Source organism: Phacochoerus africanus, chromosome 11 (genome assembly GCF_016906955.1).
Source record: "Phacochoerus africanus isolate WHEZ1 chromosome 11, ROS_Pafr_v1, whole genome shotgun sequence".
NCBI lineage: Eukaryota > Metazoa > Chordata > Mammalia > Artiodactyla > Suidae > Phacochoerus > Phacochoerus africanus.
Window position 1 is genome coordinate 135,814,234 of NC_062554.1, and position 15,246 is coordinate 135,829,479.

Genomic DNA, 15,246 nt, shown 5'->3' on the forward strand with positions numbered 1-15,246 from the left:
AATACCCTCTTAGCAGTGTTAATGTGCACACAGGAGCATGTCTAGAATGATTTGACCAAACATTAATACTGCTGTCTTTTCCGATGAGATTAGGTTAATATAGACCTTTGATTCCTAGATATTCACGTAATTCTGGCTGTTTTTGTTCTAGGTAGGGAGCATTTTGTACAAACAAGAAAATGCTTGTTTTCTGGGCGTGCGCTCTGCTGAGAACAAGGACAGGTGATTTTTTCAGCGCCCAGGCCAGCTGGCCCGGGGAACTCGGCAGAGACTCTTCTCAGCCAGCACAAGCCTCATGCGTCGGATGCATTCGTGAACGCCCCCCTTTACAGTTGGCTTTCGACTCCCAGAGGGGGGGCCCGAGGACACGCAGGCAGGAGTACACCAACACATGAACCCAGGTGTGTCAACTCGGGTCCTGCCGGTTAAAGGACCCAGCACGCTGGGCCGTGCCAGAGGCCCCTTGCAGATCACGAGGGCGGCATGTGGGTGGCACGGGGACCCAGGCTCGCACGAGGATGTGCCAGGCCGGCGGGGAGGCGGGGGCCCTACGTGCTTGGAGTTTTGGATGGCTGTGAGTCAGCGCGTCCTGATTCTCAGAAGCCACTTGAAAGCCCAGCACCTGCTCTGCTCCAGGCTCTGATTTCCCCAGCTCAGCTCATGACGTTAACCTGATTTCAGCCGCTCTGCAGTGGCCTAATCACATTTGCGCAGGGGGAGGCGGGCGAGGGGGGCGGTGCTGGAGCCCCACCTCTGAGACCTGGGGCGGCCCTGCTGCCCAGCGCTGTCCCCATCCCTCCTCCTCGTCTCTGGCCCCCTCTGCTTGAATACAGCCGCACAGGCCCTGCCCTCTGCCTCCGGCCTGACTTGATCAAGTCAGAATGCCAAACTGTGGAGAGAAAGAAAGGGAAATTTATCACAAGCCCCAGTAAGTTCATGGAGGGGTGGTGGTTCCGACTTCCCAGGTCCAACCTGCCCCACGAGCCCCCTGCTCTCAGCAGTGGGGCTGGATTTTGAAGGGGCTGCAACCTCTCTGTGGAATGATGAAGGCTACGGGGCTGCATCTCAGGGTCATGCACAGAGTTCACACCGAGTGATAACCACCAGGCACACGATTCCAGAGAATAACCAAGCCACAGGTTCAAGCCCAAGCTACCCTCCCGCCCAGTCTGGGCAGCCTCTCTCTCCAGCTTCACAGGCCCTTGGCTGCCCCTTTAAGATAAGAAGCAGCTGCACTTCCGCCCAGATCCTCTGACCTTCAGCATCTCGAGGCCTTGGCAGTGCCGTTTTCTTCAAGCAGGCAGTCAGGGGCTTCCGGGCACTGCCTGCTGTCCTCCAGGATGGGGGCTTATGGGTTACCTCTTAGCAAGGCATCACTGATCCCCTCTGCTGACCTCATCACCCTCTCTAGCCCTCGTCACGTGGGTACAGAGACAAATGACACAGAGATGGGGGACACGTCTATCTCCCCCAGGAGCGCTCCAGGAGGAAAGGGACGATGGCTCTGCGTGAATGCCCGGGGCTGACGCAGGCATTTGACGCGGATCAGACCACGAGCTCTGATGAGCTGTGAAACTTCCCTCTGCTCCGAACCACGGGCTTCCGATGTAGGTCACGCTGCACCCTGACTGCTCTCTTAACCTCTCTGCTCGAGCACCTAAGGTCCTCGAGGGCCCCCCGGATCTCAGCACCCACAGGCCCAGCACCCAGTGGGCGCTCACCTGTCAGCCACGTGAACGGCGCAGTGAATGATCATGGAACCGGGGCACATTCCATCCCCAGCAGCTCTGAAATACACGAGTGGAGGTGTCTGGCCCCTGCTTCCAAGACCACGAATTTGAGAGCCCACAGGGAGGACCACGACACGCAGCCGAGGTAGATGCCACCTAAGGAGACATAGGGAATGTCCCAACAAAGGCCACTCGGCAGGGCTCCCAAGCGGTGCTTTATTTCCAAGTCCTCACAAACACGAAGGCAGAGAGCAGCAGCCAGAGCAGTACCCCGCCCCCCACCCCACAGATGGTGAGCACGAGCCTGGACCAAGGATGCCCCTGCCACACCAGTAAACAAAGGATATTGCCCCAGGCTGTGCACCCCAAGGGCCCTCAGGACACTGGCCCTGGAGAGGTGAGATGCACATCAAAGCCATGATCTCGGTGGGCCCAGACTCCTGCTCTCCCCATGCATAGAAAACTGTTAAATTCAAAGCCAGACGTTTAAAGAAAGTTTAACATCAGTTCTATCCACTGTCTTGTACAGTGTTGAGTAGTGGAGGAGGGAAGGAATGGGCGTTTGGCGTGGGCAGAGGCGAACTACGACATCCGGGATGGATAAATAGCAAGGCCTCCTGTGGTGCCCAGGGAACTCTAGGCAACATCCTGTGTAAACCATACCGGAAAAGAACACGAAAAGGAATATGTGTGTGTATATGTGTATACACACACACACACATATATGTATAACTGAGTCACTCTGCTGTTCAGCAGAAATTCACAAAACATTGGAAATCAACCATCCTTCAGTAAAATTGTAAAAATAATTTTTAAAAGAAAAAGAAAAATTAACTTCAGTTCTATACAATCTTTCCCAGGAAACAGAAGAGGCAGGAACCACTTCTCAAGGGTTTTTATGAAGCCAGTATTACCCCAACATCAAAACCAGAACAAGACTATAAAAAAGGAAAATGCACAAAACAACATCACTCACGATTATAGAAGCAAAAATCCTTAAAAATATTCGTAATTAGAATAGATAAAAGGAACTACACACTATGAACTAGTGAGATTCATTCTGGAGGCGAGAGGCTGGTTTAACACTTGAAATTCGTGCTACTCTCCCCTGTTAGCAGACTAAAGAAGAAAACCACACGACCACACTAATCGAGGCAGAAAAAGCACTTGACGAAATTCAACACTAATTCACGACAAAAATTCTCAGAACTCTAAGGATAGAGAAAAACTCGCTCAACTTGAGAAGGAACATCCATCAAAAAACCTGCAGCTGACACCACACGTAATGGCGAAAAACTGAGTACATTTCACTTAACACTGGGAACAAGGTAAGAATGCCCACTCCCATCCCTGCACTGGGAGGTTCCCGTTGTGGCTCAGTGTAACAAACCCAGCTAGTATCCATGAGGTTTTGGGTTCGATCCCCGGCCTTGCTCAGCGGGGTAAGGATCCGGCATTGCTGTGAGCTGTGGTATAGGTTACAGGTGTGTCTCGGATCCTGCATTGCTGTGGCTGTAGCATAGGCTGGCAGCTACAGCTCTGATTCAACCCCTAGCCTGGGAACCTCCATATGCCATAGGTGTGGCACCAAAAAGAAAAACAAAAGCACTGAAATGCTATCTAATGCAAGAAGGCATGAAAAAGAAATAAAAGGCATAAAAAGGCATACAGTTCCGAAAGAAAGAAAGAAAACTGTACCTAATTGCCAAAGACATGTTGATCTAGACAGAAAACCCCAAGAAATCTATTTTTTTTAAATCCTCCTATAACTAAGAAGTGAGTTCAGCAGGGTTACAAGGATACAAGAGCAATGTGCAAAAAACAATTGTTTTTCTATGAGCTACAGTAAACACAGGGACACCAAAATTAGACATACAATACCGTTCACGATCTTTCCAAAAAGAATTCTGTAGGCATAAACCTAACAAAACATGGATAGGTTTATACGATGGAATAAAGATTTAAGTGAATACATATCATGTTCCTGGCTTGAAGACTCAATGTAAAGATTTTAATTAACACGTATAGCAAAGGGAAAGTCTCAAGAAAAAGTTTAGAAATATTTTTACCTCAGTGAAAATGAAAAAGGGACTTATCAAAATGTGTGGCATGCAATGAAAAGAATGCTTAGAGGGAATTTTATAGCATTAAATACATATATATATATATATATATATATATATATATACACACACACACATATATGAAAAGAAAGGAATATAAATTCTAATATATTAGAAAAGAAAGGAAATTGTAAGTCTACTATGCAAGCTTCCACCTTAAGAAACTGGAAAACAGAGAGCAAATTAAATTCAAAGGAACTGGAAGAAGAGAAATAATAATTAGAGTAGACGTCAGAGAAATTAGAAACAGGAAGTCAATGGTGAGAATCAACAAAACCAAATGCTGGTGCTTTGAAGAGATCAATAAAATTGACAAACATCTAATTAGGTTAACTAAGGAAAAACATACATTACTAATATTAGCAATATAAATAAAAAATAGATAAATAGATAAACAAACAAACAAACAAGAGGAGTTCCCGCCATGGCTCAGCAGAAACGAATCTGACTAGCATCCACGAGGACACAGGTGCAGGTTCGATCCCTGGCCTCGCTCAGTGGGTTAAGGATCCTGCATTGCCGTCAGCTGTGGTGTAGGTCGCAGAGGCGGCTCAGATCCCATCGTGCTGTGGCTGTGGTGTAGGCCAGCAGCTGCAGCTCTGATTCTACCCCTAGCCTGAGAACCTCCATGTGCCGTGGATGCAGCCCTAAAAAGACACAAAAGAAAAAGAAAAGAAAACTAAACTAGTGGTTACCCATGGTGATGGGGGGAGATGGGGATGAGGGATTAAGAGTATGAACAGCCTCGGATAAGCAAAGAGCATATGTGGTACAGCACAGGTGTGTACGGCACTAAAATCTAATGGAGTGACTCTGCAAAGATGCCAAGCCCTGTGCTGCACACTGAGATGACCATAATCCTGCAAACCAACCACACTTCAATTTAGAGAAAGAAAGAAATTAACTGAGTTCTCTATACTCTCTTCCAGAAAATTGAAGAAAAGGGAACATTTGCTGACTCATTCTGTGAGGCCAGTATTAGCCCAGTTCCAAAATCGGATAGAGACATCGCAAGAAAGCAACGATAGACGGCTGTCTCTTGTGGATAGAGGACGTGAAAATTCTCAAAAAGATATCCGCAAACTGATTTCAATTACAGAGTTTGAAAAAATAACAACGAAGTGGGACTTCATCCAGATATGCAAAGCTGACGGAAAGTAAGCACTGAACATCAATTCATGTAACCTGCCATATCCAAAGGCTAAAGACGAAAAAAAACCACGTGAGCATATCAATAGATAAAGAAAAAGCATTCGACAAAATCCAATATCCATTTACAATTTAAAAAATTCTTAGCAAATTTAGGATTAGAGCAGAATTCCTTCAACTTGATCGAGAACATTTATTAAAAATCAGACATACTGAAGAGTGAGAGAGTAAAGGCTTTCCTGGTAAGATCAGAAACAAGGCAGGGCTGTCTGCTTAGGCCCCTCGAAGTCAACATGACACGGGAGATTCTCGCTATTACGACAAGACCAAAAAAGGGAACTAAAATGTACACAGACTGCGAGGGAAATACGCTATCCTATTTAACTGTGTGTTAACCGGTCACTGCTTTGCTCACTCCGCCTCTCTCACAAATGGGGCATCTTAGCAGCTACTGAGGTCTCGGATCTGGACCTTCCATGGTTAGTTCTTCTTCGGTCAGTCTTGCATGTCCCAGGTCCAGGGGCCATCGATGGTGTCACCTTTAACAGGAAGCAGAAGCAAGGCTTCTCGGCTTGGCAGAGTCCCCTGGGCTGGGCTCTGGTGACAGGTTTCTGCGCTTAGGAAAAGGAATCTCGCTCCACCCTCCCTCGAGGAGAAACGGGCCGACCTGGAACTGCCTGGCCTGGGGCCGCTGCTACCGCCTCAAAAGGGGCCCTGGCCCTGCCCCCCAGAACCCCCACCCCCTCCCCAGTGCAGGGATCGGACACCCCCAGAACTTACGAAGAAAGGAATCAGGCCGGCAGCTTTGTCTCTCTCCAGGGCCTCCTGCAGGGCAGAAGCTCGCATGGCAAACTTGCCATCCGAAGGGATTGCTTTTAATTTCACGCCACCAATCAAGCCGGCTCTTTCCACCGAGGAGTGTGCCTACAGAAAGGGCCAAGGTCAGACGCTGCAGCCCCTGAGCCTCCTTTCCTGCACCCCCCACCCCCACCGCCCCAGGCCTGGAACCGGTTCAGGTCCTGAAGAATCCACATCCTGGTTTTATCATTCACTCTTAGCAGGTGAAGTGCTAGGCACACTGGGGATGGTTTTCATCCAGTGGTTTGAATTCTAGAGAAGCGGGGCACGCTGGGAAGGCACACCCCACACGTGGAGCGAGGACCTGGCCGCAGAGCTGGGCCTGCCTCCAATGTGGGGCCTCGGGCAGCAGGGCTCAGCCCAGTACACAGGGCTCAGGGAGCTATACCTGGGAGAAGGGGGAGCCAGGATGGCAGCACCACGGGATGACAGGTGCATTCTCGCAGGGACGGCAGGAAAGCCAGCTCTCATTGATGCCTCTGCCCTCTGCCTGCAGCCCCACCATCACGGCCTCAGACTTGACCCTGTCCTGGGGCCTGGGTCTCAGCATTCCCTAAGGTCGGCCTCTGAGGCCTGGGCAACTCTGGCTCCAGCCCTTTCCTGGGATGCTGGCAGGTTACGCCGTGAACCTCCACGGCCTACCATGCCCACTGGACAGCAAGGCTGGGAAAAGGACACATAATGAGGGCACTTCCTAAGCTGCTGTTCTGCTCTTCAAATGAAGCTCTAAAATGGCCTGTGACGCGTACGACCAGTCTCAGAGGCAGGGCTCCCCGTGGGCTCTAGGGAGTGAGGTGATCAGGCTGTAAACCGAGAGCGGGCACCTGGACCCCACGCCCGCTGGGCTCCTGCCCATCAGGAACCATGGATTCCACCCGGGGGAGCTGATTGGAGCTAAGAAGTCTCAGCAGGCCTGGGACGCAGCGACAACAGAGTCGACAACAGGAGTTGTTGCCAAAACCACCGTTGTTTCTGATTGTCCCTAAAAGATGGATCTCTTGGGCCCCAAGCTTCCTGGACCCCCCATTCGGCAGGGCCTGGGCATCCATCCACCCCGCATTGCTGTGGATGCTGGCTGGCCTTGGCTCCCGCCGCCCCCTCACTGCAGAGCTGCCTTCTGCTGATGGAGCCGCACAAAAGGCTGGCTCTTTGCCTCAAGGTGAGGCAGCCCCGTGGGGTTCATGGACCAGGCTATGGCAGACTGTCCCATCCTGCTTCCCTAACTCCTAGAGGTTTCCCCAGAAAGCACCCCTCAATAAATGGTGAACCCCTAAAACCCTGCATTCAGCCCTGCTGCTGGGGAACGTGACAGGACCTTGGAATTGCGTCCAAGAGCCCCCGGCTGTCCGGTGGATGTAACGAGCTCACCTGTTGCCTAGGATGGTACTAGCCACGCACTGCGCTTGGGAGAATCTAGAAAACATCACAAATCACATCTCTTGGGCTAAGTTCCCTCATGGAAACCCTGTGAGGAAAGGCAAGACCCTAACACTCACAGCAGCTCAACCTGCATCCACTGACTGCCTACACGGGGGGTTTCTTCTTCTTCCTCTTTTTTGGCTGCACCCACAGCACGTGGAGTTTCCTGGGGCCAGGGATTGAACCTGTGCCACAGCAGTGACAATGCTGGATCCTTAATCCACTGAGGCACCAGGGAACTCCAAATGCATGCATTTAAAAAAAAAAAATTAGGACCTCACCTGTGGCACATGGACGTTCCCAGGCTAGGGGTCAAGTTGGAGCTGCAACTGCCAGCCTACACCGCAGCGCACAGCAACGCTGGAGCCTTAACCTACTGAATGAGGCCAGGGATCAAACCCGCGTCCTCATGGACACTAGTTGGATGCGTCACTGCTGAGCCATGATGAGAATTCCCACGCCATTCTGTTTTGGTTTTGTTTGCAGCCTTTTCCCAGCGGGCTGGCCAGTGGGAAACGCGATGCTTCTGCTTCTACTTGCAGTGTCCCCTAAACATCACACCGCACCCCCGTGTCCATCATCTTAGCGCAGCCACCAGCCAGCAGGGTGGCCATGCTGGGGGGCAGGGGCTTTTGTCCCGCAGGACGGTTTTCAAAAGGCTCAGGGGTTGACATGATTTGCCTGAGATCACAAAACTTAAAACAGCACAGCCGTGAGATGGGGCCGGGTCTTTGAGCCCCACGTGCCCACAGCGCTCTGCAGGAGCCAGATGACCTCAACACCAGCCTCTCGGGGGAGGGGGGTGGGGACAGCTGGGCACTCGGACCTGACAGGACGTTTCTTTTCAACTCGATCCAAGTGGCCACACTTTCTCTTTAGCACAAGTCTATCTTTTTTTTTTTTTTTTTAATTTTTTTGGCCACACCCTCGGCATGTGGCATTTCCCAGGCTGGGGATCAAACCTGCACCACAGTGTGACGATGCCAGATGCTCATCCTGCTGCACCACCAGGGAACTCCCAGGTCTCTATCTTGAGACAGCTGGGGCACTGCTCCTGGATTGGAAATGGCACTGCACAGTTTGGTTTGGCTCGTGGGCGCTCCCGGGCCCGCACACCCACCTGGTCGGATGCATAGGCCACCAGCTTCTCCAAGACGGCCGCTTGGGTCAGCCCCGGGGAGGCGGCCTGCAGGCGTCGCGTCACTTTGGTCCGAGCGGCCAGCAGGGCCACCAAGGTAGCTTCACTGGCACTTCCCTAAATCCAAGAACAGGTAGACATGAGCTTCAAAGGGCAGCCAGAGAATCGGTCTCTAAGCTTGGGAGATGCGAGCTGAGATCTCCGTACTTTCTTGAAGGATGAATCTAAAATTGCGACACTCAGCCTGGATCACACGGGGAGCACTGCACTCCTGCATCTACCACTGCTGCTCTCACTACCACGTCAAGGATGCTGTGTCTGTGTCACATGACACAACGGCCAGCACCTCGGAGCGCTCAGCGTGTCCTGGGCACCACCAGGCCTGCCTGCGGCCACCTCCCCAGGGAGGCCTCCAGCCGGGCCAGCACATGCTGCCCCCCTCCCCAGAGGAGGAGACGCCCGGGGCGCAGTGCTCAGCCCCGCTCTGTGCACAGGCGCTTGGTCAGAGAGGTCCGCATGTTTTGACAGATGGGTTGCCTCCTGTTTGAGACTCAGAAGTGGCCCTGGGGGGTTTCCTCCATCACTAATGCTGCGGCCCCCAAATGTCATATGTCAAAGTCCCAATGCCAGTACCTCAGACGGTGACTGCGTTTGGAGAGAGATCTTTCCAAGGGTCACTAAGCGAAAATGAGCTCTTTCCAGAGGGCCCCACACTGACCGCCCGACACGCTCTGCTCCTGTGTCCACGTCTCGTGTGTCAGTGATCTGTCCCCTGCCTCCTTCGTTGTCACCACACATGGAACATCAAAGCTCACTGAAGGGACAGCTCCGGGGGGGATGCTCGTCTCCCCCCGATTCCCATGAGAGTGCGGCACCCCAAGCACCACCTTCGTCGGCAGCCTTGGGACACACACCACCCCCGTGTCCACGCTCCTCCGAACTCCATTTCAACGAATGGTTGGAGGAGTTCCCTGGTGGCTCAGCAGGTTAAGGACCTGGTGTGGTCATTACGGAAGCTCAGGTTGCTGCTATGGTGCAGGTTCAAACCCTGGCCTGGGATCTTCCACATGCCGTGGGGGCAGCCAAAAATAAACAAAATAAATAAATAAATAATGAAAGGCTTGAATTACCAGGCCAGTCCAGTTTGAGTTTTCCTGGAAAACTCCCCTCCTCCAGGCAACAAAAAGTGATTTAAAAAAAAAACAAAACACCCAATGAGATCACTATTAGTCAAGCATCTGTGACTGGGACAGCTCAGGGCGGCCAGCACGGCTCGGTGACCAAGGCAGGAGGGCAAGGGGGTCTGCCGGCCTTTGCTGGAAGCAGATCTGTGCCCAAAGGAGGGGCCCAGGGGCAGTAACGGGACCTTTGCGTTCCCGCCGCAGACGAAGGTTGCCATGGCGAGGCCACCGAGACGCAAAGAAACAGGCTGAGCACTGCCACTGGGCTGCTGACCTGGGAGCAGAAAGGTCCTTGAATCTTTTGAGTTTTCAAGTGTCACCCCACACGTGGCAGGAAACTGCCTTTTCTTCCAGGAGAGCTTTCAAACCCAATTAGGAGCAGCCCATTCTCCGTGGCCCTGTTTGTCCAGCTCAGAGGACGATTTGCCATTTGAGTCAGACGCCTGGCACTGCACTGGAGCCCGGCAGCTGCGATTATGGCTGCGAGGGCACAGCATCGCCCACATCCGTGGCCCCCAGGCTGCCACCAGGCTCGGGCGTTCCGGGACTTCGCCAATTACAGAGTCAGCCTTGTCGGCCCGGAAGGGCAGACGTCCTGCCTCGAGCGCAGACACAGCTACTTTCATCCAGCAAACTCGGTGGACTCGTCATTCAGGAGAGCGGATTGAATTCTGGGCTAAGAGATACCAGAATTATGCTGAACCTAATGCTGGGGCTTTTGTTGATTCTGGAAAGTGGGACTGTCTTTAAAGGAACGAGAATTTAAAGGCAGGGCCCAAGGCAGCACGGCCACCTCTGGACAGTCTCACCCAAGCCAACGGTCAGGGATGCACCTCATCGTTCATTCACGGGCCCAGCTCACCCGTGAACCAGCCTTGCCTCCAACGAGCTGGAGCCTATGTCTCCAGCTCTTAGTTTCCTTAACTAAGAAAAGGATTGTCAATAATTCAATCACTCTTCATGAGTATTTGGAGCTTAAAAAATGAGCACATAAAACATAAGAAATAATGAGTTCCCATGTGGCTCAGCGGGTTAAGAACCTGACTAGTACCCATGAGGGTGTGGGTTCGATCCCTGGCCTCGCTCAGTGGGTTAAGGACCTGGCATTGCTGCAAGCTGCGGCATAGATTGCGGATGCAGCTTGGATCTGGCATTGACGGGGCTGTGCTGTAGGCCTGTAACTGCAGCTCTGCTTTGACCCCTATCCCTGGAACTTCCAAATGCTGCAGGTGTGCCCTTAAAAAAAAAAAAAAAACCCACAAGAAATAAGCTAAAACGCAGCTTAGCTCAGAATGGGCATTCACTAAAAAATAGCTCTTATTAGACGCTATGCACCTTGGATTATGAGGTATTTGTAAAATTTTGAGAAGTATCAAATTAGAAGAGTCACCTTGGGCTGCTAAAAAGAACTGAATGTGAAATTGTTTTAGCTATAACCTCCATGAAACCCAGAAAAATTATTATTTTTTTTTAGGGCTGTACCTATGGCACATGGAAGTTCCCAGGTTAGAGGTCGAATCAGAGGGGCCTACACCACAGCCACAGCCACACCAGATCCAAGCCACATCTGCGACCTACCCCAGAGCTCACGGCAATGCTGTGCTGTACCCTTAACCCACTGAGCGAGGCCGGGGATCGAACCTTCATCTTCATGGGTACTAGTCAGATTCGTTTCCACTGTACCACAATAGGGACGCCCAAATTCTTTATTTGGGTTCTGTTTTGACTTTGGTGGAGAGGGGTGGTGAATATGGACTCAACCAGGAGGGCCCCAGCAGAAAGCTGACAACCTCTGTAGGCGACGGTTGAGCCCCATCCAAAAGGGTGTCCTTTGAGGGATGATTTAGAAGAGGGAGCGCTGTGACCCAATAAAATAGCTGCTATTTCTATAAATTGTGACACATCATAGAAAGGCATGCAATCGTAATAGTCTCAATATGTAAACGAGGGGAAATGCTCACAATAAAACGGTAAGTAAAATACCCCACAGAAAATCTTCATGGCATATCATGCCAGTTTGGTATATATATGTACACACACACACAACTGAGATAACACAGGGAGGAAGTGTGCCCCCAAATGCTTCTGCAGCTCTTCCATTCTTATAACGGATCATCTCTTTTTCCGAAGGAGGGACAATCCTTTACAAGGAACAACAGAACCAAAACTGACAAGGCAGGCAATCAGTCGGCAACGTGGAAAACTGAGACAAGGATGTAAGGAAAACCAAAATGCGGAAGAGAAAATGACCAAAAGAAAAGAAAGAAATGAAATGAGAACGACGAGAGAAAACCAAAAATGACAGAAGAGACACCCAATCGTGGAAAAGTGAAGCTCCTGAAAAGCAGGGTAGAAGTGACGCAGAGACGGTAAAGAAACTATAGTCGAAGAAGCGTATGCCCAGGTAAAGGAAGAGCAAGTGGATCTTGGCCAAATGTACAGAATGATAAAGAGGAAGGAAGCCCGCTGCAAGGTCCAGGCTGTCCCAAAGGGTGCGGTCGCCCCGGGTGCAGAACTGGGTCCAGTAGAATTAAAATCCGGGGTCCCCAGGGCAATCCCGCGCCCCGGCTCTCACGGCTCTGACCCCTAGGCTCTGCTCTTCCTTGGCAGGAGCACCCCAGAGAAGCAGGAGCAACGTGCCCGGGGCCAGGAAGCCCCCTGAGCACTGCCGCCTGAAGGGAGATGAGGACAGGGCTGTGCCCAGCAGCCCCTCCCCAAGGCTGGAAGGAGCTTGAATTCAGATCTTTGTGTGAGGTTTCTCCAAAGTGGAAACATAACCCGTAACAAGCAGGAAACTGTCCAGGGGGGCTGAGATGTATGCATTTGTGACACAAGCCCCAGTGGCTGCTGCGTTTCATTCCAGTTCGTAGCATCACATTGCAGCTTTGTTAACGTTCCTTCTCACAGCGCCCGCACTCGGAATCCTGGGCGTCGGGTGGAAAGTGCTGTGACCAGAGAGGTGGGGCAGGAGGGGCAGAGGGAGAGGAGTGGAGCCCAGCCCCCTGGGCAGCCGCCCAGACAAGGTCATACCACGTACCACAGCACGATCCCCTGATCAGAATCCTTTTATCCTATTAATACACTGATCATTGACGCTCTCGAGCATAATCGCTACCCACGAGCATCTGGGACAGGACGTCCCACCCCAACCTCAACCATCGTGGGACTATCTCAACTCCGCCAGAAACCCCAGGAACCCCCTGGAACGGAGAGAGGCAGCCCTCCTCTCTGGCTTCAAAGGGGAACATGCACAGGCTCGTTTGCCCAGTTCTTCCAGCAGAAAAGGCCGCCAGCCTCATAAGAGATATCCTCACAACCATCCTAGTCCCAGGAGGTTCCCTCGCCCCGACGTGCCAGGATGAGACACAGCCAGCGCCGGCGCCAAACCCTCCGCTCGCCGGCTCCTCGTCCGGAATCCAGGCATCGCCCCCAGGACTTCAGTACCATCCAACGCTACCGTGTCTGTCACGGAGAAACCGTCCACCACCATCGCCAGCCCTCCGCCTGGACGTCCCACCTCGCACACCAACCCACCAGACCTCCCAACACAAAGGGAAGAGAGAGGTCTGACAGAAGAAGCTCTGGCGAGAAGGCCACGGTCACAGCGACGTCCGCTGTGGGTCACGGCAGGAGGCCGTCTATCAACGTGTCTGAGCGTCTCTGTGGCAGAGTGCCCTGACCCCCGGGTCAGAGGGCCTGTTCCGGGGCCCACCTAAGACCGTTGAACCTGAATCTGCAGGGAGGGTAGCGTGGGAGCCCCGGTCCCTGACACGGGCTGACTGGGTTCGGCACAGTAAGGGCCTCCCAAAGATGTCACGCTTTATCCTGCAAACTGCGAAGCTCTGCCTTCCACAGGAAGCCGGACTCTGCCCCAGTAATGAGGTAAGAACCTTGACTCGGGGGAGGGGGTTATCTTGGATTATCTGGATGGACCCAAACTAATCTCCTGGATCCTTGAAAGTGAGGAATTGTTCTCATCTGTGAGCAGATGCAGCCATGAAGGAAGGAAGGGTCAGAGAGACAGAGCACTGCCCCCTTGAAGACAGGGGCGGGCTGTGGCCAGGAATGAGGGAAGCTTCTAGAAACTGGAAAAGCCACAGACAGATTCTCGTGTGAAATCCCCAAGGGATCAGCCCTGATTTTAGCCCAGGAAGATCCATGTCAGCCTCCTGACCTACACCACAGCTTTCAGCAACGTCAGATCTTTAACCCACTGAGAGAGGCCAGGGATCGAACCCGCATCCCCACGGAGACAATGTCAGGTCCTTAACCTGCTGAGCCGCAACGGGAACTCCTCCATCGTTTTTATTTCTACGCACCTGCCTAGCGAGAGCCAGTACTGTTGCCACCATAAACAGGGGTCTGGGGTGAGAGACGGCATGGAGAGACAGATCCAGACACTGTTTCCAAAGCTCAGCCTTGCTTATTCTCCAGAACAAACATGAGGGCACAAGACACGCGAGGGCCTTTTTCCGCCTGCAGCCATTTCCCTTCCTGGAGCCCGTGCCTCCCAGGAAGCCGGGCCGGTGCTCTCGGCCTTACCTGGATCACCCCGCCGCCTTCTCCGGCCTCTCCAGCCAGAAACGCCTCAGGCAGCTGCAGCATCTTCCCCAGCCAGTCCATCATCACTGTCTCCAGCTCCGTGCACGCCGGGCTGGCAGCCTGCGGGGGGTAAGGAGGGACCACAGGTCACGCCCTTGGCCTCCCCTAGCTCGTGACCACAGGTAGGACAAGGAGGAGACATCATTACTCCCGCCACTTTGATTTATCCATTTAGGAAAAGGTTTTAAACATTTTCGAAAGGCCTGTCCCTGGGTGGGAATCACTCTGAAGGGGGGCTTTCCCATCTCAGAGTTCCCGGAGCAGCAGCGCCAGCAGGGCCCTCCCCCCACAGTCCCAAGGCCTCTCGGGGGACCCTGGGGTGGGGCCGGACCTGATGCTGAGATTGCACCTGGAGAACCACCGAGGGAGGTGCACGCCCCTGGCCTGGGCGGCCATGGGATGCATGCGTCCACTGCGTGCAGGGGTTTGCGTCTCTAGGCTGACCTCACGTCCCCCCGGCGATGTCACCTCTACCCCCCGCCCCCGTCTCCCCCACAAACCTCTAGTGGCTGGACTCAAAAGGGGCTGGGTCTTACCGAATCTAGGGGGCAGCAGCAGCATTTAGTTTCCACGGCGCCCCAGACTACAACCCGCCCAGTCCCCGATGCTATTCAAATGCCCCCCAAAGGTTTCAAACACAGGCTCTTTGGCTACAACTCTGCGGGACTGTTTGGGCAGGAAGGCCCGTCACGATGCCCTGCTCCCCAGCTGCAGGTGCTGCACAGGGAGCTTGCCCACTTAGCGGTCTGTCTACAGAAGGACGTGGAGAGGCTCACGGGTGGATCCTCACTGTCGCAGCAGGAGGGAGGAGGCAGCTCAGGGCAGGAGCCCCGGCAAGACTCTGATCTTGCCTCTGCGTTCTCGGGAGGGAGCTCCACGTGCATGGGGGGCAGGAGGGCCCCAGGCCCCCTGAGGATGGACAGAGCGGCCATCCACGTGGTCTCACTGTGGTCCCCTGGCAGCTCGGCCCCCATGTGCACCCAGCTCACCACGCCTGGCTGGTGGGAACAAGCTGGACTTTCACCTCCCCGCCCCACCTAGAGGCC

At 53.0% G+C, this 15,246-nt stretch overlaps 1 protein-coding gene across 3 annotated transcripts in view; it reads right to left on the minus strand.

The window, feature by feature from the left end:
- DDC (dopa decarboxylase) overlaps positions 1 to 15,246 on the minus strand; it is a 70,880-nt gene that overhangs the window by 34,585 nt on the left and 21,049 nt on the right. For all 3 annotated transcript variants that reach the window (XM_047753725.1, XM_047753724.1, XM_047753726.1), the window contains 3 exons: positions 14,141 to 14,260; positions 8,400 to 8,534; positions 5,783 to 5,926 (listed from right to left, as the gene is read on the minus strand). In XM_047753725.1, coding sequence (XP_047609681.1) covers positions 5,783 to 5,926; positions 8,400 to 8,534; positions 14,141 to 14,260 — 399 coding nt within the window. The remainder of the gene's footprint in view (positions 1 to 5,782; positions 5,927 to 8,399; positions 8,535 to 14,140; positions 14,261 to 15,246) is intronic.